Source organism: Podarcis pityusensis (genome assembly GCF_964106645.2).
Source record: "Podarcis pityusensis genome assembly, chromosome: 13".
Lineage (NCBI taxonomy): Eukaryota > Metazoa > Chordata > Lepidosauria > Squamata > Lacertidae > Podarcis > Podarcis pityusensis.
Genome location: NC_138038.1, coordinates 36090697 through 36116814, shown reverse-complemented (window position 1 = coordinate 36116814; position 26118 = coordinate 36090697). Strand labels below are relative to the sequence as shown.

The 26118-nt window shown below is 43.8% G+C and overlaps 2 protein-coding genes across 6 annotated transcripts in view; one reads left to right on the top strand and one right to left on the bottom strand.

The window, feature by feature from the left end:
• The first annotated feature begins 334 nt into the window (after window positions 1-334).
• On the top strand, window positions 335-15309 carry LOC308460175 (killer cell immunoglobulin-like receptor 3DL3). The gene is made up of 8 exons (XM_080976230.1): window positions 335-678; window positions 807-842; window positions 5747-6043; window positions 6839-7144; window positions 8170-8460; window positions 9769-9876; window positions 10989-11026; window positions 12784-15309. Exons 1-8 carry the CDS (start codon window positions 516-518, stop codon window positions 12940-12942), a joined length of 1398 nt encoding a protein of 465 aa, XP_080832356.1. The 5' UTR covers window positions 335-515; the 3' UTR covers window positions 12943-15309.
• The window catches only part of KMT5C (lysine methyltransferase 5C), a 23565-nt gene continuing 12292 nt past the window's right edge, over window positions 14846-26118 (bottom strand). For 4 of the 5 annotated variants that reach the window (XM_080976201.1, XM_080976199.1, XM_080976200.1 and 1 more), the window contains 4 exons: window positions 25615-25798; window positions 22715-22851; window positions 22005-22189; window positions 14846-20488 (listed from right to left, as the gene is read on the bottom strand). In XM_080976201.1, the coding sequence (XP_080832327.1) occupies window positions 19647-20488; window positions 22005-22189; window positions 22715-22851; window positions 25615-25798 (1348 nt within the window). In that variant the 3' untranslated portion in view covers window positions 14846-19646. Of the gene's footprint in view, window positions 20489-22004; window positions 22190-22714; window positions 22852-23496; window positions 23517-25614; window positions 25799-26118 lie in introns of all 5 variants that reach the window. The other variant, XM_080976198.1, reaches the window with a different exon arrangement.

Genomic DNA, 26118 nt, shown 5'->3' with positions numbered 1-26118 from the left:
CTCCCATTCTTTCTTGAATTTCTTGTCTTCTTGGTCTCTAAGTTTTCTGGTCAGTTTTGTCATTTCAGCCTAGGCTAACATCTTAGTTTGCCATTCCTTCTTTCTGTCTCTGGGCTAGTAGCATCCATGCTGCTGTTGTCGTATACATAAAGAGTCTTTTCTGTTCCTTTGGATTGTTGTTACTTATAATTCGTAACAGAAAGGCTTCTGGTGATATAGTTAACCTCTGAGGAGAACGCAGCTCTGGGATAGCTCAGTTGGTAGAGCACAAGACTCTTATTCTCAGGGTTGTGGGTTCGAGCCCCACCTTGGGCAATAAAACCCCTAACAAACTCCTACATTGCAGGGGGTTGGACTAGATGACCCGTCTGGTCCCTTCCAATATTGCAAGTATATATGAAAGCACGTGATCTACTCCAGGCTGATTTTGCAGAATATGACTGCAGCGTGGTAGGAAAAAAAGGGAAGTGGCTTGCGAAGCACTTCCAGCGCTGCTCAGCTGTGCATCACAGAGTATGTGCACATCAAAGGGGAGAACAGTGTTGCAGAGCCATGTTGCAGCCTCCCTCCAAGATCTTCATTCCGGGGACAGCACACATCTTGGGAGACACAGGACACTGGACCACAGGGCTAGGCGGTCCTTCATCATGAGGCTCTCTTTCAACATCCTCTTTATCGGTTGGTATCTCAGATGAAAGGGTGATGGGACTGAGGGTTGTGCAATGGCCGGGTGGAAGGACCAGAGACCCAGTTGTGGTTCCTGCTGCTCAGCTGTATTGCCGCTAATGCAATCATCTCCTTTCCAGGATTCCTGCTGGCTGGACAGTGGCAGATCTCTGGAGGTGAGTCTCTTTGGGTGATAAATATGAACAAGGGCCCAGGGGGAGATGGATGGGGGCAGAATGGGAGCGAACTGCAATTATTTCCCCCGTAACCAAATCCGACTTCCTAACATCTGCATAATCACCACAGAGGCCTACCAAACGTTCTCTGATCTGTACAAATATTAAAGGTATAGGAACCTTCCATCCCTATTTGGATCCCTTCCAGTTGGCATTCAGGTCTCATCATGGGACTGAAACTGCCTTGGTCGCGCTGGTCAATGATCTCTGGGGAGCTAGGGACAAAGGTGAGAGCTGTTTCCTAGTTCTGCTGGATCTCTCAGCGGTGTTTGATACCATCGACCATAACATCCTTCTGGACCGTCTTGAGGGGCTGGGAGCTGGGGGCACTGTTATGCAGTGGTTCCGCTCCTTTCTCCTGGGCCGTGTTCAGAAAGTGGTGGTGGGGGATGAGTGTTCAGACCCCTGGGCTCTCACTTGTGGGGTGCCTCAGGGTTCTGTCCTCTCCCCCATGCTTTTCAACATCTACATGCAGCCGCTGGGAGAGATCATCGGGGGGTTGGGCTGGGTGTTCATCAGTATGCGGATGATACCCAGCTCTACCTCTCTTTCAAATCAGAACCAGTGAAGGTGGTGAAGGTCCTGTGTGAATGTCTGGAGGCGGTTGGAGAATGGATGGCGGCTAACAGATTGAGGCTGAATTTTGACAAGACAGAAGTACTGTTTTAGGGGGAAAGGAGGCGGATGGTTGTGGAGGACTCCCTGGTCCTGGATGGGGTAACTGTGCCCCTGTAAGACCAGGTGCACACCCTGGGAGTCATTCTGAACTCACAGCTGTCCATGGAGGCACAGGTCAATTCTGTATCCAGGCCAGCTGTTTACCAGCTCCATCTGGTACGGAAGCTGAGACCCTACCTGCCCGTGGACTGTCTTGCCAGAGTGGTGCATGCTCTAGTTATCTCCCACTTGGACTACTGCAATGCACTCTATGTGGGGCTACCTTTGATGGTGACCTGGAAACTTCAACTAATCTAGAACGCGGCAGCTAGACTGGTGATTGGGAGCGGCCACCGAGACCATATAACACTGGTCTTGAAAGACCTACACTGGCTCCCAGTACATTTCCAAGCACAATTCAAAGCGTTGGTGCTGACCTTTAAAGCCCTAAATGGCCTCAGTCTAGTATACCTGAAGGAGCGTCTCCACCTCCACCGTTCAGCCCAGACACTGAGGTCCAGCGCAGAGGGCCTTCTGGTGGTTCCCTTGCTGCGAGAAGCCAAGTTACAGGGAACCAGGCAGAGGGTCTTCTCGGTAGTGGCACCCGCCCTGTGGAATGCCCTCCCGCCAGATGTCAAAGAGAAAAATAACTACCAAACTTTTCGAAGACATCTGAAGGCAGCCCTGTTTAGGGAAGCTTTTAATGTTTAATAGGTTGTTGTATTTTAGTGTTCTGTTGGAAGCCACGCAAAGTGGCTGGGGAAACCCAGCCAGATGGGTGGGGTATAAATAACAGATGATGATGATGATGATGATGATGATTATTTCTTTTTTCCAATTAGGTAATCTTTTTTTATTTGATTATACAAAAAATAAAATTGTAACAATCCAAATGCATATTGATATACTGTACAGTGGAACCTCGGTTGCCGAACGCTTCGGAAATTGAACGTTTCGGCTTTCAAACGACAACCTGGAAATGAATGGTTTTCGAACACACCTCAGAAGTCAGACAGCTTCCGAGGCGTGTTTCTCTCATTTTTCAATGGATTTTGCCAACTGGCAATTGCGCGTTTTGGAAGTCGAACCGTCTTCCGGAACGGATTACCTTTGGCTACTCTGAATCTTGAGACTTCTCCCCACCCGCTCCATGGGTCCTGTTGTCAACATTTACAACTGCATATTATTTCACAATCTATATTTTATACCAATCCATATTATCCATGGTATGAACCCCATCCCTATTTCTTTGCCTTAGACAATCTACACACAAAATGCAATTCCCCCAGTGTAACCTTAGACTGAGCAACTAGACATGATGGCAACCTTCTCCCTGCACGGCCAGAGGCAGGATACCTCTGAAGAACAGTTCCTAAGAATCACAAGTATGGAGAATGCTCTGCTGCTCTCAGTCCTGCTCTTGGAGTCCCCACAGACATCTGGTTGGCCCCTGGGGGAACTTGCATGACAAGCTTGAGTAGCTGCAGTAGAAGAGAGTGCCTTCTACCAACTCATTCTGATAGGCCAATGAGGCGGCCATTACAGAGGACAGTCCTCTCTTTGAAAAGCTGTCCAAGTTCAGTTTTGAAAACCATAAGAAAGGAAAGCAGGAGGGGGTCTTGAAGTTGCCCACCCACCATGAGCAGCTGAACAGTGGAATGAGCAGAAACACAGCTCACCTGACCACAGTTTTCCCCACTAGGGTGAAAATAATGCATTTTCATTTAAAAATTAGTAATTACTGTCCTACCTTAGTTCTCAAATGGAATCTGTTCCAGAAGTCCGTTCAACTTCCAAAACGTTCAAAAACGGAGGCGTGGCTTCTGATTGGCTGCAAGAGCTTCCTGCACTCAATTGGAAGCTGCACTGGACATTCGGCTTCCAAAAAACGTTCGCAAACCAGAATACAGTACTCACTTCCGGGTTTGCGGCATTCGGGAGCCAAAACATTCGAGTCGCAAGGCATTTGATTTTTTTTTTTTAATGATATTTATTGAAAAAAAGGATTTTTAAAAAAGATTTTATACAAAAAAAGAAAAAGATAAAAATAAAAAGTAAAAATGAAACCATCATTTTCGAATTCTCTACTTTCAATACCTTCTTTCCTTGACCTCCTCCTCCTCCCTTTTCCTGTATCCTGTTTTATAACAATAACAGCAAATCCTTTCCATAATTCATAATATTCTGTCATAGCATTACCTTAATCTGATATCATATTATCTTATAAAAAACCTTAAGGTTTAAAACTTAAATCTTAATTTTTTATCAACTTCTCCTAAACCCTAGTCTTCTTGCCTAATTCTTATAACATTTTTATAAGAGCCAAATAATTTCATTTCAACATTTTGCTAACATTCATCAATTTTATAAAACAGTCCTAATAATAAAAAGAAAAAGAAAAGAGTCCGGTCTTCATCCAACGTCCTTTTCTCCTGGTCCTGGGTTTGTCAGTCCTTTTTGTCCTGTTAATCTAGCACATTAACCTGGCAACCTTATATCCGAGGCTCTTAAGACACTTCCATGTCCCTTCCATAGCTCTTCTTTATATTTCCCTTTTATTCGTGAGAACTCCAGCTTAATAATGTTTTTGACCTTCTTCAACAAAACAATCCCTTTTCCATAGTCCAATCCAAACTCGATGTAAAATTTACAAGCATATTCCAGATTCCCTTCAAAGTTAGGGGCCCACACAGCTCCAGACATCTGACGACCCCTTTCCAGACTTGAAAAGTCCAAATCTCCCTGTGGTGGGGGGGTCTATCCAGCCCCCCATTTCCAAACCAAACCAAATTTTTCCTTTCCAAGTCTGATTTTTTCCAAATTCATTTACTAAGTCCAAAAGTTTGTAATCCTGCTGGGTCGCAGCTCCCTCCGTCTCTGGCGCCCTAGATTCAACAAAATCCTCTTCTCTCAGTTGTTCTGTCATGGCACGCTCCTGTTTTAGTTCCTGAGTGGGCTCCCTATAGTTTCCAACAACCTGCTCAAAGGATCTGGTCGCATCAATTATAAGGTCCATCTTTTGACTTAACTGATCTAATAGGGCATTTATTTTGCAGAAAGCACCCAGCAGTGCTTCTGAAGACATTGTTCTGCAAGGTCACCAAATCCTTTCCCACAGTTGTAATAAGTGACAGCTGGCAGTTCCCAGGAATTCCCAGGAATTGGTTACAATTTCACAGTTCCCCACTAGGGGGAAAAGCCTCTAGTTGTTCTTTCTCTTAAGAACAATAGCAACAAAGTTTCTTTTTTGATACTTTGTCCATGTTTGTTCTTTTAAAAACGAAAGGAAACAATGGAAACTACGTTTCTCTTCTTTTAACTATCTGTCAAAGCATTTGTTTCTGGTCAATGAGCTTCAAACGTCAATTCTGACACCCCGCTCCAGGGTCAGGGCGATGGAAAAATACCTTACTTTAGCTTCATTTCTGCAGGTTTAAACAGCTCAGAAAGAGTCCCCCTTCTCCTGCTACCGAAGGGGGGTTCAGCAATTTTAAATGATGAAGATCGATCCTTTAAAAGTAGTTTCTTTAAGGCTCTGATTTGCGTTGTCTTTGCTTTGTTCTGGCTACAGGGAAACGGAAGGGTGACTTCCTGGTTGATCCTTTCCGTTTCAGTACCAAATTGGGGTAAATTTTTAAGTCCAATTCCTTTTAATTTCGCCAGTTCCTTTTTTGAATCCAAGTACTCAATGTTCCAGTACTCACGGTTGGTTGTTTTAAATGCCAAATTGTCCCAGGAAAAAGGCAGCGCTCTCCGGCAACGGCTATGCGGCTTCACTGTGCAGAAAAAGCAGTCGACTCACAGCACAGCGCCACTTCCCCCTCTTCACTTCGGAGCCCGTTTCTGGGTTCCTTAGTGGGTTGGGGGGCGCTAAAGGTGCCCGCCGAGTCCCACGGTCACAGGCTTCATCCGCCTGTGATTTTCAGAAGGGTCCCCGCTACGCCGCAGCGGGAAAGACCCGTTTCTTGCAGAGCTTGTCCCTCCAGTTCAGAGGGAGTCCGCCATCACCGGAGGCGCCACCCCGGAAGTCCAAGTCGCAAGGCATTTGAGAAGCAAGGTGCGACTGTATTTATAAATGTGGATCTTCCCATATAAATTAGCATGTGGTAAAGTCAGGGCCTTCATTTGTCTTCCTCTTTGGTGATCCATCTTCCAAATCTCACCTTTGTTCTCCTGTTTCGGTCCAGGACAACTTTACCCTAAACCTTTCATGTCAGCGGTTTCCACAAATGTGGTCAGTCTAGGGGGAAAGATCATTTTACGATGTGCAAGTAATTACCATCAAGATGCAAAATACTATCTGCACAAAGATCCACCACTTCTTTATTCAGCACATTGGAAGAGCGAGAGGGATGCATTTCAGATTGTATTTCAGACTGCCAATGCAAGAGCTTCAGATGGCGGAACCTATACATGTAGCTATTGCTTAAGTTATGATCGACGGTGCTCATTTCGTAGTGATCCTGTCCAAGTCTTCATAAAAGGTGAGAGCCTGGCTTAGCCTTTTTATGCTATTTTCACAACTGACATGTAAGGGGAGGGGGGAGAAAGAGAGACAATTTCTGTTCTTATCCTGAAGCAAAGTTCTTAACCCGAGGTACTATTTCTGGGTTAGTGGAGTCTGTAACCTGAAGCGTATGTAACCTGAAGTGTATGTAACCCAAGGTAGCACTGTATTAGATATTGCCATAAATTCAACAGAAATACCATAAATTCAACAAAATCTCTGAACCAGTGCTTTTCTTTGAGGGGGCAAAAAGGTGCCAGTACTGGGTGCCCTTAAGTACCTCCAGGAAAAAGCACTGCGAGGCTTAAATAAAAATTGCAATCACACAGTTAGATACACGTGATATTCAGTGTAGATGCAGACAAGACCAATGATCCCAAATACTTGGTTCTTAACTCTTTCTACAGCGTTCATTGAAATAGGCAGCAGAAATGTACAGTAACTCAGCTTATAAGATTTCCTGGTTCTGCCACACTGAACTGCAGCAAACAGTAACTCTTCTCAGGAACCCGTCTCCCACCTAGCCTGGCCAATGATGGGTGTTGTAGGCGTGTGGAAGGTGCAAGGTCACCCATCTCTAAACTGAAGTTGTAAACAAAAAACTTAGAAGCATCAAGATCTTATGAACCTTTACCCTCCGATCCATCCTCGGGATTTTGCATTCTCCCAGAACATGCAAACCTCTCCCATATGACAGACTGTTGCCTGGGACTGATTTGAGAAGGCTGAACTGCATCTTTGAAATCTCACCCTTGTTCTCTTCCATGTGCAGGAAAGCTGCATCCCAAGCCTTCCATCGCAGTGAATTCAGCTGAAACGCTTGCCGAAAAGGGGAATGTCAAAATCAGCTGCAAGGCAGAAGACAACATACCAAGGCTTTTCTCTTTGTATATACAAGTGGGTGCAGATAGGCAGCTGAGAAAACTGACAGAGAAAACAGCAACAAAGGAGGCTGTGTTTGCCTTTGACAATGCCCAAGAATTCCAAGGGGGTCTCTACCAATGTAGATACTGCTACAGGACAGCCTTCGTTGAACTGTGCTCAGATTTCAGTGACAGCCGACGCATCAACAGAATAAGTAAGGTTCAAAATACATTCTCATATTGTCACAAAAGGGTCTGAAATGGGAGTGTTCTGTCTTTTCAACATCTGTACATCCAGTGGAGAATTTGCATAGAATCAAATATTCCAGATTGGCTGGGATTGAAGGAGGGAGTGTGGTGTGCATGGCTCTTGGAAACTTCTGAAGAAAGCTGCAGGAAGGTGTTTGTAGAAGTTGTAGTGTTAAAACAGAAAGGGGTCAAACCATCGCAAGAGGTGTTGAAATTTTGGGAGGTTGGATAGTTACAATGGAATGGTCTCAGTGGTGGGGTGCACATTTTTATTCTTATTTATTTATGATTATTACTTTGGATAGATAGATAGATAGATAGATATAGATACAGTGGTACCTCGCAAGACGAATGCCTCGCAAGACAAAAAACGCGCAAGACGAAAGAGTTTTCCGTTTTTTGAGTCATTCCGCAAGACGAATTACCCTATGGGTTTGCTTCGCAAGACGAAACGTCTTGCGAGTTCTTGCGAGTTTGTTTCCTTTTTCTTAAAGCCGCTAAGCCGTTAATAGCCGCTAAGCCGTTAATAGCCGCTAAGCCGCTAAGCGCCGTGCTTCGCAAGACGAAAAAACCGCAAGACGTAGAGACTCGCGGAACGGATTAATTTCGTCTTTCGAGGCACCACTGTAGATAGATAGATAGATAGATAGATAGATAGATAGATAGATAGAGATAGATGATAGATAGAAGCATTTTTTAATTATGTGTTAAAAGTCAGTTTGCTTGTTTGTTTGTTTGCTAAATTTATATACTGCCCTATACCCAGAGGTCTCAGGGCGGTTCACAGAAAAAGATCACAATATATAAAATCAAAATAAAGACAGTAACCCAAATAACCCCCACCTACCCCCCAAAAGAGCCACATTTTAAAAGGGCATAGTTCTAGTTTGCAGATATTTCTGCTGATCTGATCAAAAGCAGCAGAGTGCAGGGGAAGAATATCAAGCCACTTCCCTCCATACCATTCTCACAGTGTTTTATTTGCACCCAGATCCCAGCCTGTCCAAACCCTCCATCAAAGTGCTACCCGACGAACGTATTTCCCCAGGACAGAATATCACCATCGAGTGCCAGGGGCCAGAAAAGGGTCTGAACTTCTCCCTCTACAAATCCAGGGAACTGATAACATCGCAGGTGACGGAGTCAGAGAGAAACAGAGCCGAGTTCCCTTTCTTCAACGTGGGGCTGGAAGACGAAGGAAACTACACCTGCCAATATCACCGCCGGGGAAATCCCTTTGCCTGGTCAGAGACAAGTAATGCCACCGAGCTGGTTGTAAGAGGTGAGAAGATTGGTTGGGTACTTGTCTTTCCCCTGCCGTCCAAGTCTTGCTCCCTGTTGTGGAGGAGGCAGGAGCTTCAAGGGGCCTGAGACTCACACTGCAAGGGAGGAGGGGAAGCAGCTTCTTAGCCTCCGTCGGCACCACTTCTCTAAAAGCAGGATCAGAAATGAAACGGGATTGCATTCGAAAGGGCATATTATCATTTGCATCCCATGTTAGTCGCAGAGTGTCCCAACTTGACCGGGAGAAAGACTCTCAGGACCTTGCTCTGCCTGAGAAGTTGGAAAGAGATAGCCAAACAAAGTTGATTGTCAGATTACTGGTCCTTTTGGCTCAATACTGGTGACGGGCATGGCCATGGATGATGGGAGCTGGAATCAAATGCATCAACTTGGGGGAGGCTTGTGGCAGTACAGGTGCAAATCGGAAAATTAGAATATCAATAATATAATAATAATATTAAGAATCTCAGAAAATTACTGTGCTTGATTGGCCAGCAAACTCGCCTGACCTGAACCCCATAGAGAATCTATGGGGCATTGCCAAGAGAAAGATGAGAGACATGAGATCAAGCAATGCAGAAGAGCTGAAGGCTGCTATTGAAGCATTCTGGTCTTCCATAACACCTCAGCAGCGCCACAGGCTGCGAGCATCCATGCCACGCTGCATTGAGGCAGTAATCGATGCAAAAGGGGCCCAAACCAAGCACTGAATACATATGCATGCTTCTACTTCTCAGAGGTCCAATGTTGCTCTATTTGCAATCCTTATTTTGCTGATTTCATTTAATATTCTAATTTTCTGAGATGGTTCATTTGGGGTCTTCATCAGCTGTACGCCATGATCATCACAATTATAACAAATAAAGGCTTGACGTATCTCGCTTTGCATGTCATGAGTCTATCTCATATATTAGTTTCACCTTTTAAGTTGAATTACTGAAATAAATGAACTTTTCCATGATATTCTAATTTTCCAAGTTTCACCTGTAGATGAGGGGTCAGCAACACGGTGCCTGCAGTATCCCTTCCCACCCTCCATTGAAATTAGGCTTCCAAAAGCTGTGTCCAGGAGAATAGGTTGCAGTGTGTGCTTGGTTGTGAGCTGCCCATGCCAGTTTCTCTGATTTGTGCCCAAAAAGGTTGGTGACCCCTGCATGGGTTGGACTAGATGTCCCACAGGGCCCATTCCAACCCTGCAATTCTATGATTCTATGACAGCAGGTTTGTTTCAGCTTCTGACACGGCCTGCAGGTGCTAAGTTAAAACATCCACAGTGCTGGCACTCAAGACGTGAATTATTTTGCAGATATGCCTGAAGAATCCAAGACAATAATATGGGCCAGCATTGCAGCAGGCCTTCTCCTTCTCTTCCTGCTCCTGCTTATCTTTGTACTGTACAGGAAAAGAAGAAAAGGTGAGTGGACCTCTGAATGCGGAAAAATTTTGCTACCTTGAGTTGCACAGGTGTTGTGTGTTTTTGGCCCCATATAAAAGAAGTCTTCTTTAAAGGGGGGGGTCGTTATACCTGCAAATAAAGATTGAATGTGAAATTTTAATTCTAGAGCTTTTGCAGCACTTGCCTTACAGTGCAAAGTGCAATCCTGCACATGTTTAAACTGAAAAAAGCTAAGTAACCATTCAGTGATTACTAGAATAGTAAATTCTCATTTGAAATGAAGCCGACGTGTTGCAAAGACTAATCCTATGCATGCTTCCGCATAAATGTAAAACTTGCCCTCTCCTTTCTCTTGCCAAATTGTGCACTTTCAACTCATGGTGAAAGCAGCTGTTAGCCAACATGCCATTCTGACTGTGACATCCTTCTCACTAAGCTAAATGAAAGCAGGGAGACAGGCCACTGCCCCCTAGTGCCCGGAAGGCTGAAAGACAGAAAGTGTGAATGTGTGGAGGCTAAGCTGTAATATGTAACTGTGTGTTTTTCTACTAAGCAAGTCCTTCCCTACTCTGTTATTTTATTGGCACATCAGTACATTTTTTCAAGTCTATGTAACTCAATAGCATACACTTCCCTTTATTGAGATTCAAGTCAGATTTCAGCATGATAGATCAGAATGCTTAATGATATGTGCTTCCTGGGTATAGTCACCTGAAGAAAGTTTAATTGCAAACTAATATTTGACTGGCATCATTGAATCCATTCCTGTTGCCCAAATATATTTACATTGTATCCATGCATTATTATGACTTGGCTTTTATTTATTTATTTTTAGTTTTTGTTAATTTTTTAATGAAACAAATTTATTTATAGAAATGGAAAATTGCTGCAGGGAAATATAGCTGTGGAATTTATTTTTCCATGGGGGCGGGTATGGATTACCTTCCGTTTCATAAAATTTCTAGCATTCCTCACTGGTAATCTTGGAGAGTATTTATGGCCCAAGAAGCTCCCTCCACTAAGAGGAAGTTCAACATTTTGGGGGACGGGGCAGGGAATGATCAGTATTGCTAGTTCTAATTTGAAATCGACAAGGCAGCTAATTTCATAATTATCTATCTGATCTACAGGTTCCACTGCCAATGAAATGCCTCAAACAATGAACACGGTAAGAAAAATTCCTAGGAACAAACACCTTTATCATGATTGTGAACTTTCTGTTAAATCCCAACTATTATTAGAAAAGCATATGTCTCCATTTTTTATATACAGTATTTAGAAATATTTTAATAGTCCATGTTTCGTGGCCAAGCAATGCCAATGTACAGTAAAAACATCAGTATCCTATGTGGGAAAGGGCTATTGTGCTCATTCTGCTTGTGGGCATTTGATGGGCAACTGGGGGAAGCAGGATGCTAGACTAGATGGGCTTTTGGTCTGATTCAGCAGAGCTGTCACATTCTTAATTAATCAGCGCCAACCCATCCTTCTTACTGGGGATGAAACAGACATGGGAAACACCTTCTGAAGCCTCTAGCCTTCCAGTTATTTTGAACTACAACTCCAACAGACCCCAGTCAACATAGCCAATATCTGGTTGATGGGAGTTGTAGTTCAAAGCGTTTGGAGGACAAGCTGTAGAAGGCATAGCTGTCAACTTACAGATTTGAAAATAAGGGACCAGCAGCCTTGAAAATAAGGGACCAGCAGCCAAAATAAGGCACCTGCAGCCTCACCTGTTCCAGGCACTCCAGTCTTCCTGTCCTCCTGCAGTCTGGTCAAACTCATGCTGGTAGCTTCAAGAACACTGTCCAACCAACTTTGTAACCAGAGGTTCAACTGAATAGAATCTGAATCACATGCACCACAAGGCCTATGCAGCCTCAACTTAAGATGGCTCCCCGGCCTGGCTTTGCACTGCAAAGTTTGCAGCAGCACGTGCAACAAAATGGCGTCCAGCATTCAAAACCCCCCTCAGCTTGCATTAACTAGCCACACACAAGGCATGCAAGCTCCACCCCCCAGTCGTTCTTAGACTTCTTATTGGGTGAGCAACACAGCCAAGCAACACAGTTGGAGCCGCCCTCCTCCCTGGCTGGCTGCTTCCTTTGAAATTTAAGGGACATCATTTAAGGGGCATCCATCAATAAGGGACAGCAGCGGGACATGGCGCTGGAATAAGGGGCTGTCCCTTCAAATAAGGGACACTTGACAGCTATGGTAGAAGGCTAGACTCGTGTCTCACTCAGCCTGATTCCTAATATTAAATTTCAAAGCTGCCTTTGTGGCTGTGCTCAATCTACTATGCATTTTGGAAAGTAGTTTGTCTGCCTGCGCTCTATGCATTCAGACACCCCTTGAGATATCACTGCCAAACTGGGCATGAGAGTTCCTCAGCCGGAGAAATTAGTTTTCATCAACACTGAGATACCAGGCACCCAGCAGGTGTGAACCCTCTTGTTCCAGTGTGGGTGGGAGGAAGGAGAAAAGACGTGCAGTGTTTCATTCCCACATCCCCCTTCTTAAAAACCTAAACATTCGCCCCTCCTACATATTGATTCAGGGCTAGATCCGGATCACATGTTTCCTGGATCAGGTTGGGGCTTCTACACAGCCTTAAAACTAACAAATTATATTGTCCATTTAAAAATCTTTGGTTTGTTTCTAAGAATTCCCTGGCAATGCCAGGCACTTTTTCCTAGTAAATAAATAATGGTCAGTGGCACTAAGTCTCTTGTAACCTAATCTAAGATTACATCACGGATATGCAATGTGTCCCTTTTTTTGATGCTGCCTGACTCCAACCTCTGACAGCCCTAAGCAACATGGACAATAGTCAGGATGATGGGAGTTGTAGTCTAACATGATCATCTACCCCTGGATTGCAAGCTTAATCTCTTCTCTTTTTTTTGACCCACCCTGTAGGCCCCAGAACCTTACCGAGAAGCAGACCCTGCTGAAGTCTCCTACGCTGTATTGAACCACAACTCACTAAGGACCAAGCGAGCAGCTCCTCCTGCCACAGTCCCGCAAACTTGTGTCTATGCCACACTGGCCCATGACAAAGTCAGGGAGGGTCGGTAGGCAAGACTTTACAGAGATGCTGCATATGCCCCGAGTTCTGGGGTCAAACATTTTAAGGCTGCTTCATGTGTACAAGTGCTGCTTATTTTATCAACACATGTCAGGTGTCATGGGGAGCTAGCCAGTGGTCAAAAGCTGGGGTATCTGTTACAGTGGTCAGAGAGTGTTTTTTGACTCTGCAATTTCGACTTTATGCTCTATCCCTGGAATGTAACCCATGCGTAAGTTGAGAGTCGGCTATATTACATAAGTCTATGTTATTTAAAAGCAGAGAAAGATCCACATATGGGTGCTGGGCTGAGAGAAAGAGCCTACAGCAGCTGGACTCCATTCCAGTTCCCCACAAATTCCATTTAAAGAGAACACCCACCTTTTTCATAGCCAAATTAACACAAAAAAATGGAATTCTGCTTATCCAGACTGAATCAGAGCCACAAAATACATGGTAGTTATTGTGTCTCATAAGTATGGACTATTTCTTTCTTATTCATATAAAAAAGTGCTTAATTTAGTGTGTTTTTGTTGTAGTTTAGGTAGCATCCAATATAAAATGCCTGCCTTGTCATTTTCCCAATCACATATTGTGTGGTTACAAATTTCAGTCGTTAACAAAAAAATCACTAGATGCTTTGGTGCAGAAGAAAGACCTCTTCTCTGGCAGCAGATGTACTTTTGTACGTGAAACAAAGAAAAGCGAAATAGCTTTTCAAATGGTCCAACGGCACCCTCTACTGGACTACTCTGGGATAACAGGGCTGTTTGTATTACAGGTGTGCATTTTATTTAAAACCTGAAAGCTGAAAAGGCATCAGAAATATTTGCATTGTTATGAGTTTGTGAGTGCCAGACAGCTATAATCTCTGGATCCAGCAAGTGTTAGAATTGAATCAAGTCTCCTGAACTCCTGGATCCAGCAAGTGTTAAAATATAAGCCATGCTAGTAGACTAGGTTTCTATTTATTTACTTACCTATGTCAAAGATTTATCTTTCACTTTTCAACTGCAGCGCTCAAAGAAGCTCATATCAAATGTAAATATGGTGTCTGCAAACCAAGCATTTAAAAAACAGAACAAGCCCAACAAATGCAAAAGGCAGCATCTGACATTGTCTTCCCCTCCCTCTCCTCCTTGCATCAGGAGAGTTGGCGGTAAATAGCCAAATGGAGGAGACAGTTCAGATGCTGCAAGCAACTACCTCTCTCGACTCTGCTATTCCTAACTTGAAATGACAGTTCCTATGACCTGGGACTAAGAAGTCATCAAGGACTGCTTCATATAGAAGCCTTAGTTGCCAAAAGAAATTGTTGCTCACAGCTGAGCTAGGCAGGTGAAGATACTTCCTTGGCTGCACATAGAACAATCATATATCTATAAACTAGGGAAAAGTCCAAGTTTTTAGAGTCCAGGCTTCTTAGAATTTTACGGAGTAATGATGCAAATGGTGAGATGATTGGTAATTTATTTTAAGATGCTTTTCTCATTTCCATTTTTATCTTTCCCCCCTCTTTCATTTGAATGCAGAAGAGTCTGGTGTTGTTGGGCTTGTAACCAGTGTACTGTTGGCCACAAACTGAAAGGTGTTTAAGAGTTACAGGGTTTTCTGGAAGTAGGGAAGTATTACGCCAAGCCTGCTAGTTCTTGCCATTCATACTCAGTTTACTGGGTCCATTTTCTTGTTTTTTCAAAAAGCATTTATTGATCTTCCATTGATCAACCAGTCCATTTTTTAGAAAAGCATTTATTTTTTTTACCCTTGGAGAATGCCAGGCTTAAGACAAATGAACCATGCCTTTTGAAATGATCCAATACTCTGCAAACAACTGTTAACAGCAAATGCAACTACAATCTCCTCTTGCAACTGACCTGCTCATGCACTAAGTGCCACATCACCAAGACAGAGGAATAGCTTTAAAAGACTTTATTCCAATCAAGTATTTTAAAAAGTATTACGCTCCCCTAATACACACATACACACACCATGAAAAATACAAAACCACAAGTTTCTGCCTTCACGCCCCTACAGGATACCGGCCTGATCACGGGGATAGGAACTACCCTGAGGCCTCAAGCTTCCCACTCCTGGAGTCAAGAGCACCCTCCAACCACCCTCTCCAATATAGCACTATTAAAAAGGCCCCCTGCCTCCCCCACCCACTCCCAGTTCCTAAGCCAGGACTGTACATGTTCCAGCATCATCCTGCACATGCCAAATCTGAGACTGGGTGCAAGCCAAGCTGAACTCTTCCATGGAAGTTTCTAGACCTTAAGGCTGTGATGACAGGTTTGAAAGTATGTGAAGTATCAAAAGCCAGAAAGGTGGAGTGGGTGGGAGGGAGCCTATTCAAAATTTCTAGTGACCGTACACAGTCCAGACCAACAAAACAGAAACAAAATAACAGTAGGAAAACTGGATCTTCACAATTTATACAGGTTCAGAGTTTGGTTTATGTTGGCCTAGATATTTGTTTTATTGCAGAGTACATATAGCCCTGTTGAATACACTCCAGCATCTTCTTACCTGTGAAAATTAAAAAAAAAATCCAGACTTGCCCAAGTTCATTATAAAAAACTCTAATCCTAAAGTGAACGAACAAGTGCTGGAAAAGCCCTAAAAAGCATTGGGGAAATTAGGAGGAGGCAGGTAGAGCAGCGACATAAGCTTCACTTTAGTTGCTGTATACTATGGCATGAGCAATCCATTCCCTTATAAAGGAGATTTTGAGCTGGAGTTAGCAGCTAACTTGCCACAAGAGAGAAGTTCTATAAATGACACACTGCAGTTCAAAACTGCAAATATTAGAGCAGATGGTGATATTCTAAAGCCCTCCACTCCACTACTCCCTGAGGAACCCGGCCATCCAGAGACCTTTCCCAGTGCCTAGCTTGTTTATTTATTAAATTTATATACTGCCCTTCATCAAAAGATTTCAGGGCAGTTCACACAGTTTCTTCATCCTCCATCCCTGGCAAGGGTCAAGGTGCCTTGACACCTCCCTGAGCACAATTTTAGGGGAGGTGGGGTCTTCTTTTGAAAAGACAACAGATTGGCTCCAGGCCAAAAGCATGCTTTATAAACCTTACAGAGGATGGAAGAAGCAATGCTAACATACAAGGGTATGTCGGTGTGTGTGTGGAGAGTGAAGTATGCAGAGGCAGAATGACAAGGGCTAGCTATGACAAAGTTTTTTATGGGAATGAGACAGAGAAGCTGTTTAAGATAGGATGCAAGAGTCAAAGAAAACTGGGTTCACCACTCTTGAGGTTTAAAGACAAGCAACCCTCCACCCATGTGAAAGCCATGGAGAAAAGACTCAACAGACACAGGACTGAAAGCAAAGAAGATCAGAGACAGAGCCTAAAGGGATGACTTGATGCCCCCCCCCCTGAAAGCGAGGTAGCTTAAAGAGTAAATCCACCTTAAAAGATGGGTAAACACGTGGCACCAACAGGTGAAAACTGAGTCCCAGCCTGTCCTCCAACAGGAGCATTCAGTGTCCTGGCTAGCAACATCCACCCTTCCCACCCCAAACCTTTCCCTAACACAAAGCCCTTGATCATCTCACCCCCTTCCGTTCTCTTTACCCACCCCACCCCACCCCACCCCACCCCAGCAGTACTACCTAAAGGCTGTGCACTAATCCGCTACTATTAACAAACATGGAACAACACAAACTGACAAGAGTAGCAGACAGGGAAGGAAGCATGGGCGCTCCCAGCAGCAAGGGCCAAAATCAGCTGCAAGGGGCAGGAAAAAAGATCACCTTTTAGCACAAACAGTGATATACAAGTGAAAATGCACACCTCATAATATTTCTCAATATTATTACTGTAAATGTTTGGTAGTATGTTCTGATGAAGCATATTCTTTCTCCAAACAAGAGGATTACTATCTCATAGTAATGTGAAAATTTGGGTCAAGACTATTGGCACAGAATCACATATCAGCACAAAATGAGCACCATAAACCACATAACTTGCACCACAAGTCACTGTACCTAAACAATTAAGGATAAGGATAAGGATGATGATAATAATTTATTAGCTGCCCATCTGACTGAGTTGCCTTCAGATGTCTCCTAAAAGTCAGATAGTTGTTTATTTCCTTGACATGTAACAGGAGGGCGTTCCACAGGGTGGGCGTGACTACTGAGAAGGCAGGTAGTTACTGGGATTGTTTGTCCACAACAAACAAAACTGGTATTAAACAACTAGAGAAGTAATGGGGGGAAATGTCTGAAATATGTATTAACATACATAAAGTGGAACTGAAGAGAGCAGGAAAAGATGTGCAATTTCAGCTGTATATCAACTGTTTTAATGAGCAACACACTATTAGTGTGCTTTGACAGACCGACACTTTTCAGCTCTACTTTGTATATACATATGTGAAGTTCAAGTTGAGTGGAATAGAGGATGTGCACAAAGGCAACTTTGCAGATTAATATGAATGATGGTGGAAACAGCTCAAATTACCAGCATAAAGAGAATATATGAAAGAGAGTGTTGTTTATGTTACCTAGTTGTGCAAGTTTTTCTTACGTTTTTGTTTATTTAACAAAATTATCATGCCTTCACATGAATATGCAGTTGCAAGTATCTACCAACATTCTCCACAACACAGATAATGGACTCCCTCTCAGATCCATTAATGAAAATGCTCATGACTGAAGGTCTGTGGATTTTCAGCCTTTTTGTTGTGAAGGAAAATACCCTTCTCCACAGCTAAGTCCTCACACTCACACAACCAAGTTCAAAATATTATCCCTGCACTATAAATACAATTTCCTTATTGTGACAGAATGAGCAGCTACAGCTCCTTCTAGCTGCAGTTGTGCTTTTGAAACTCTTACCTACAAATGCCTAAATATCACTTTTTTAAAAAAAAATCAGTACTGGTACTTGGCAGAACTATTAAAAACAGAAGGTCTGGATTATAATATATATCCAACACAGATACCAAGCAAAACTCTAGAAGCAGCTCTAAAAAACAGATTTCTCTGTTTCAGCGCTCAAAAACTCATCCAGAAGACAGATGCTATCCACAGTTAGAAGGAACTCTCACCAAATTAAAAGGATTTACTCCCAAGTGTGCATAGAATTGCAGCCTTAAACAGCAGTGACTCACAGATGCACATCTGTCTCTTTCAGAAGCTATATGGAGAAGGCATTAAGACTGAAATGCACCAAATTGGAAACAAAACTGACGAAGAAGGGAGAAAAGAGAAAGTTAAAGCAGGTCCTGCTGATTCCTGGCTATGGATTTTTCCAAAGTCAACACCACAAATCTCGCTATGAAAATGGCTGCAAAATGAAGCAAGCATTCTCCGAAAAAGACTGGCTGCAATACAGCCCACCTGTTGGCTTCTCATCTTCAGCTAATCTTCAACTAGATTTCTAAGTACCCCGCTGAACGTAGCTCAGAAAGAGGCTGGAAATCCCAAGAACTGCCAGACAGGACCACAGGTCAAAAATACAGATGATCTATTTACTGTACTGCAATGACATTTGAACTGAACCCAGCCACTACTACATGAGTAAGAACCATTTATCCAGTCCAAGCCAGCACCTCACAGAAGGAAGGTCCTTTATCACAATGCCCCTGAGCCAAGAAATCCTCTGATTGGAGCTAGGAAAGTTCAATTATTTCATTCTCTACCATTTGACTACAGTGTGAAATATTTGCATAAAATTATCAAACTCACTGGTATTCTAAAAAACCATTTAACCTCAGCCATATCTAAGTATAAAAACATGAATACCTTAAAGGTCAGTAACAGTGTAAAAAGCCCCAGTACACATTCATTGAAAAGCCCCAGCAGGGAGGAGAGACAAGACAGACCTAATACAAAAGCAGCTTTAAAAACTAGAAAAGTGGATGTCTTGTAACAGTAGGCACCTAAAAAGCGGTTTGTGGGAGGGGGTAGAAAGTGAGAAAGAGGAGAAGAAAGAGTAATTCCCTAGATAAACTTGTTTAAGCAAACAGCAGTCATCAGGCTAAATGGGCTGAATAGGCATGGGTTGCATGCGCATGTGCACTTCTGGTTGCTGGTTTTCTTACAAAGAATTAAAGAGGCTTCCCTGATTAGATGTAGGCTTCCTTTACCCGCCAGTCATTTCACTCTCACCAGCCTCACAACCTCCTTAGGGGCAACAAACAGCAAAAGCACCATGTGTGTCTGTAGTTCCATGGTTGAACTGCTACAAACTAGAGCATTGGGATACCTGGAGTCAAAAGGTGAAAGGAGCCTGGGAGAAAGCAAGCGGAGTTCCACGGTAAGATGACAGGGAGAGTCAATCCCAGACATCCATGCAGCCTGCTATATGGCTTAAGTTTCAGGGGTAATGGATCAAGGTTTGGCCTGGTTGTGGAGGGTGCTTCTAAAAAGGAAAGTGAGAGTACAAGTGTGATGGAGGGAGCACCCCGGAAAGAGGAAAAACGGAAAGTAAATCTGCTTTAGAACGAGAGGAAATGGAACACAGGATGGTGTTGTTAGCACAGATATATCCTTGAGCCCTTTGTGAGCATCACAACAGAACAAAAGTGATGGTTTCTCACCCCCATACAAGGTGATTGGGACAAAGATAAAAAAGTCAACAGATGCTTTCAGGCAAATTCTGGTTGGTGGGTTTTGCCCTGGCTTATCAAGGATCAAGCTTCCGCAAGCAGCTGAGGGAGCCTTTGCAGGACCTGGAGACCAGCCAGATCAAGATAACTCCTCACAGGAGTTGGAGGCCACTTCAAGGTTGATGGAGCCGTGGCTTACGACCAGTCGAAACCGCTTGGGTGGCACAAAAGGGGGAAAGGAAACAATTTGCTTTGGGGGATGCTGCTCCTCTGTCGGCTCCTCCTTCCCCTTGTCTGGAGGGGGCTGCTGCCAGTACTGCCTGCCTCTAAAGAGGGGGGTCTCCAAGCGGACATGAGCATACTGGGAAAGTTTGGGGTCTACTGCTGATAGTGAGACTTGCGGTTTGGGCAAATCCCAAGTTTGGCGTCGGGTCATGCTCCTTGTTCTGCATAAGACCTGGCCGGAAGAGGAAGAGCCTGTAGAGCCAAGGATCTCTTGGTCCCCTGAGTATAGTTCCCCAGATCCTGATCCATGAGACCCCATGATCTCAGCGGGGTTCTTCACATCTCCTGTGTAGTGCTCCTCTGCCCCCTGGCTAAGCTCCCCGTTGCTGCTATGTGGTTCTCTCTCACCAATCCCACGCACCGCTTCTCTGCGCAAGCCTTCCCAGTGCAGGGGAACTCTCTTGCCAAGATTCACCACCAAGTCGCTCTGGTCTGCCCAGCTCGTGCTCTCAGGTCTATTGTACGTCCTTGTGAAGAAGAAGCTTTGCTGGGTCTCAAAGTGGCTGCTCTTCCTGCGCGAAGAGCGGCGGAGATGTGATGCAGGGAACATGGAAGGAGGGCAGCGTTGCAGATGCACCAGTGGCTGCTTACTGAGCTTGCAGCTACGTGCTGTGCAGCCCAAGCAGTCGTGCAGGGGGATACATAAAGGCTTTAGTATCCTCAGGTACCAACGAAAGGCGGATCTGCGGAGAGCAGCTGGAGGAAGAGAAGGGAGATCAGCCCTAAGAGCAATGCTCCCCACCACACCATCCATCCCAAGCTGTAACCTATTTAAGCAGTGGTACCACTGGACCCTTTGCCTGAAAAGTACCTTTAAGAGTTAAATTGGACACCTCAGTAGAGGTGATGCTGCAAGTCATATGCACAGCACATGGGTTTGGGCAATACGATACCATCAGCTATCATTACAATAGGGGCCCCCTCTGGAAATGTGACCACTAATTAAAACTAGCTGAAGAGTGAGTATCACCACTTGTCCCTGCAAAACAAAATCCATGAATTGCAGTTGCTCTGGAACTCGTGTTTTTGAGGGTATATAAACTCTAGGCTTCACAGATACTTCTGGTACTACACGGTCACCTTGACTTGCTGAAATCACTCTTGCTGCCTGCACAGAACCCAGGGTCTGACTGTTATCTCCCCATGCTTTTCCTTTGCTGCCTCCCAGGTTCCCTATTTGGTGCAGCTACTCAATGCTTTTTCAAGTCTCTCCTGGTTCCTGCTTCTCTGGATCCCTGAAGTAGAGATTCTGGTGCCAGCTGCTCAGAAGTCCCTTTTCAGGGTTCTGGCTTGTCTGTTTGTCCCTTTATTTCCTACCTAATCCAGGAGCTATATGCCCCAGTTCCACTTCTTCAGGATTGTCTACCAAGGCTGGGAAATTTATTTCTTGCTACATATACTATAATCTGGAGATCTTTCCTCTACAAAATGTAGCCTCCACATTTGCTCCCTCCTCCTATCTTCAGTGCTGTGTGTGACTGTTTTAGAAGCCACCTCCTGGTACTCCCTGCCCAGTTATGCATTACTGAGACCTGCTCTGACAAGTGGGCCCAGAGAGAAAGAGCAGGCTAGTGCACCTCCAGTTTCTCACTCCTCCTCTTACACCCTGTATCCTTGCTCCTTCTTGTATGTATGTGTGTTAGCTTAGTCATGAATACTTAGCTAATTCTCCCAAACCAAAAAAAACTGTGTATATTGTTGCTGAGCTATTCCCCACTGCCAAAATATACACATCATTAGCTGTTCCCCATTGAAGTGTTGCAACTGTATATTTTGATTCTCCGTGTGTGTGTGTGTGTGTACACACACACACATACAATAAGCACCCCATTTAAAAAACCTGTGTGAATGTTTAGTTGCTGGGTAAATCTACTAAGATGCATTACTGCCACTGTCTAAAGGCCCTAATTCATGAGACTCACAGAACGTGTGGATGTGAAACATTTGTCTACCAAAGAGGATTTATTAACACCACTTCAACTCAGGGGAAAGTACTACTCTTTTTCCTCACCACACAGATCACTGTAATAGCACTAGAGTAATTTTTCTTGTGCTGAATTTGATGAGGCATGGGAGGGAGAAAATGGGTGCAAACTAGCAGGCTCATCTCTTTTGCAAGGCTACATTGAGCAGATGCTCAAGCCACATGTTACCTTACAGAACTGCAACCCACAAAATCTTGTTTCAGCAAGTCAACCCTTATACATCTCACCATGTATTTTTGCTTTCCTGCGCCGGGCCTTGCATCCCACTTTCACACTGAGTCGGGCCAGCTTGTATGACGGACGTTTCCACCGCTGTAGACGGCCATCTGTCTCTCTGAGCAGATAGTTATCATTGATTGAGGTAGATTGTGGAGGTGTTTGATTCAGGAGGCGGTAGGCTCCTTCCCCCTTCCTGAAAGAGGAAACAGTTGATAATTGGGTGAGGTGTGTAACTGCACAATAATGGAGCTCTGCATTTACTAAGCAGTTCACTCTGGCTTGTATGTATGTGTATAAATGTACACCCACACCCTTGAAGCCTGGTTTTACAAGATAACCAACAATAAGAGAAAATCAAGACATAGCAACCATTATAGGCTTTTATGGAAGGAGGAAGGAAAAAGGGAAAGGGGACAAATGAGATCATTCACTGATCTCCTGTGGAAGAGTATGTATAATATCCTCCCCCAATCCTTAGGTGCTGCTGTTGCTCTTTAAAAGGTTATGTGACGGCCCAGGAGGAAATAGCTGCCATCCAAACTGTGCTACCTAGCAACCAACCCCAGGAGCGCTCCTATCCCTTGAGGATGGAGCTTCTCTGTACCTGAGCAGTTGGACAGTCTGCAACTCACAGGCACGGTAATAGTATCAAACCACTAGAAATACCACCCATCCCCCAGCTGAGATTCCTTAAGACTTCACTGCCCACAGCCTTCACCTTTCACAAGTGTAGCATTCGCACAACTCATTGTCCTCTCCAAAGAAGCCGTCTCCATAGAAGCATGTGATCTCATCATCTGGCTCAATGTCCCGCAGAACCTTGACGCAGGCAGTGTTCCCATCCATTGGGACAAACTGCAGTACAGAGACAAACAATGTACAAGGGGAAGGAACAGCAGGAAACAGGAAAAAACCCCAGAAATGTAGAGGTTCAGGATGCTCTCCGGGGGTGTGTGGAGGGAGACAACAAACAGACTCCTCCTCTTTCCTCCCTCTCAGAAATCCCAAGTGACCCAGCTCTTATTTTCACAAGACTCTATTTGCAGACACAGAAATTCCTGACACTGGGCTTCTAGGCACTTCTCAGAAACAGCACGCTAGTATGAAAAGAGGCAAAGAAATTTATTTTTTTCTAGACCTGAACTATGGGGAATGAGGGTCATGTTTCTAGCCTTTATGATGGTGAAGCAATGGCTGAAACTCAGCATCCTGAGAAGCAGTAGAAGAGAAACTGGGTGGGAGAAGCAGTAGAAGAGAAACTGCCAGGACTCAGCAGGGGGAACTTTTGTAAGTCATACAGCTTCCTTCCTCTCCCAAATATTTACAAGGTATTACTTGCTTCCTTTTTCAACCTCTTCCAACATATCCTACACCCAAAGCAAACACCACAATAATAAATGATTTCTAGGAATGAGTTTGTGTGGCTTGTACCAAATGCGAAGCCTCAGAATTTTAAACAAGGAGTGCCACCTCTACTAGCAATAAGCCAAAATGACTTACCTTACAATTGGGCCTGCAGTCTGAGAGGTTCCACGGTGAGGGACAAATTATATGGGGTGGGGGATAGGCAGTAGTGGAGAGAGATTTTCAAAAAAAAGCAGAGAAAAGTTATAAAGATAGTCCACTTGTTCAGACACTATTTACATTTCAGCAACAGGCTAGAAGAGAAAAAGTATGCTGCTGCTTTTCAACAATGCATCCTGCTTTCTCTCAAAGCAATTACAAGTTGGGGTAAATTATCATTTCACTAATAACCTAACTTCCTTCCAGCCTTCCGTCAAGAAATAACATGGCAGCATTCATTAAGTTCCCAGCCAGACACCAATCCATGTACCATTCACACTGAAAGCTGCTTCGCTTCAGGAGGGTGACTGCATCGTGTGCCCTCAAATCATGCCCTGGCAGGTGTGGAGTCTAAACATAGTACCCCAATAAGCGCTCTTACTTTTTTCTGAAGGCAAGCTTCTAAGCTTTCTAGCCTTCTAAGGTTGTGAAGACTAGCTTGATGCTCCTGCTGAAATCCCAAAGCCTCTGGGGAATGGGGAGCTGAACAAAACAGTGTGCTTCAGAGAGGGAGGAGACTTTCAACTGCACTGTGTAGGATTTTTCTTGCCTTCTACAGAGAACTAAATCCAGTTTCAGTGATCACATGATCTTAGTTACCTGAAGTCCAGAAAAGGGTAGGCTTTTCAGCCATTAATAACTCTTGGGGAGGGGAAAGAATTTTCCATTCAAGGTCACATAAATGGGGTGTTAAAATAAGCAATCTAAAAAACTAATTCTTACTGGCCTTTTCATGAAGGGACCCAACATAGCTCAGTGAAAGTTCCAGGTTCAGTCCCTGGTACCTCCAGCTGGAAGGACCAGGTAGTAGTAGATGGTGAGAAGAACTCCGGAGAACTGTTGTCAGAGTAGGCAATGCTGGGACCAATGATCAAATAGTCTGACTGCTATAAGTCAGTTTCCTATGGAATGTACCAACTGATTGCACCCTAGACTTCACTGGAATGACCAATTTCTTCACTTTTCAATTAATTCCAACAAAAAGCCTACCAACTTGAAAGCTAATTAAAAATACATATAACATCTTAAGCAAACCTGTTCCTACACCCCACTTATCTTAATACTCATTCCCAGTCCTCCTTACATTCTTCCTGTACTCACCAAAATAGACAGAATCCTTAGGAAGTGTATACTAAAAATCAAATTATGTACCAGATTTAGAAAAGGAACCTTTTACAAGCAGCTTGGAATGAGTACTGGAAACTTTATTCGATCCTCTCTATTATGGATTGGTTTCTGATGGGTCCCACAAGCTGCTAAGATTGAAGTTATTGGTTTTTTTGTTTGCCTTTACAAACTTTATTGAAAAATTTAAAAACAATTATGAAACAAAAAGTGTTGTCTTCCAAGACAAACACATGGAAGTTTGATAAACTCAACTGAAGGAATTGAATATCTGTTCTTTCTGATTTAGGCAGTTAAACGGACACCTTTGAATTCAGTATTTTAATTTGCACTATAATGAGATACTCTATGGACATACATTGGTTTAATTGTTTTCTTCAGTAAAAGTATTAAAAAAAAACAATTTGTTGCAATTTCATTCCATACTGAAAGGGACTTTCTGGTGTTAATCTGGGACCTGCTATACCTGCACATAAATCACATCCAGCAGTTATGGTATGTTTCATGCATACAGGAAAGCAGCTATGATGGATCAAAATGTCTGGATTTCTTCTGTAGAAGCTACTTGGACCTTTGCACATTTATTTACTGCTTTCAATAACACTCATGGAGACCTTGGTATTATAATTAGAGTAGCAGAAAAGAAGCCATGTTGCCTAAACAAAATGTAAATCAGCACTGGAAGTGTGCAAAAGTTCCCCAAGTAGGGAACTGCTAATACGGCAGGGGTCCTGGTTCCTCATTCCCCCACCCACATCAGATAGATTATGGTAATTCATAGTCTACATTGTATGCCCACATGAACAGTAAAATTAATGGAAAAACAAAATGCAGAGATGGAGTCAAAGGGCTGTAGGGCACTAGAACTCTGGGAGGTGCAGAAGTTATGAAAAGATCTATGGAACAACGATTCAGAGGCAGAGCCAGGACCAGCTGCACATTCCACATACCATGATTAATGAAGGCTGCAGGCCCCAGCCATAGCTGGGCACACTGTTTGCGTGTGGAATACATGATGCTGAAGTCATTTTCACCAGTCCGCAGGAGACTCTCGTCTGGCTCTGTTAGCTCTGTAATATAACCCTCCAGGAGCTCCAGTTTGTCATTCTTTTTCCTTATAGGCAGGGAGAAAGACACAAGCATCATAGATTAGCTGTCATGCTCCCCATAAGTGTACAGTAGGTGAGGATGGTGGGCAAATTTAAGTTCACTTTACTGAATATTAGTTCCCTCCCTGCGTTATAGATTGGGAATACAGTGGTACCTCTGGTTGCATACTTAATTCGTTCCGGAGGTCCGTTCTTAACCTGAAACTCTTCTTAACCTGAAGCACCACTTTAGCTAATGGGGCCTCCCGCTGCCACACAATTTCTGTTCTCAACCTGAAGCAAAGTTCTTAACCCGAGCTACTATTTCTGGGTTAGCGGAGTCTGT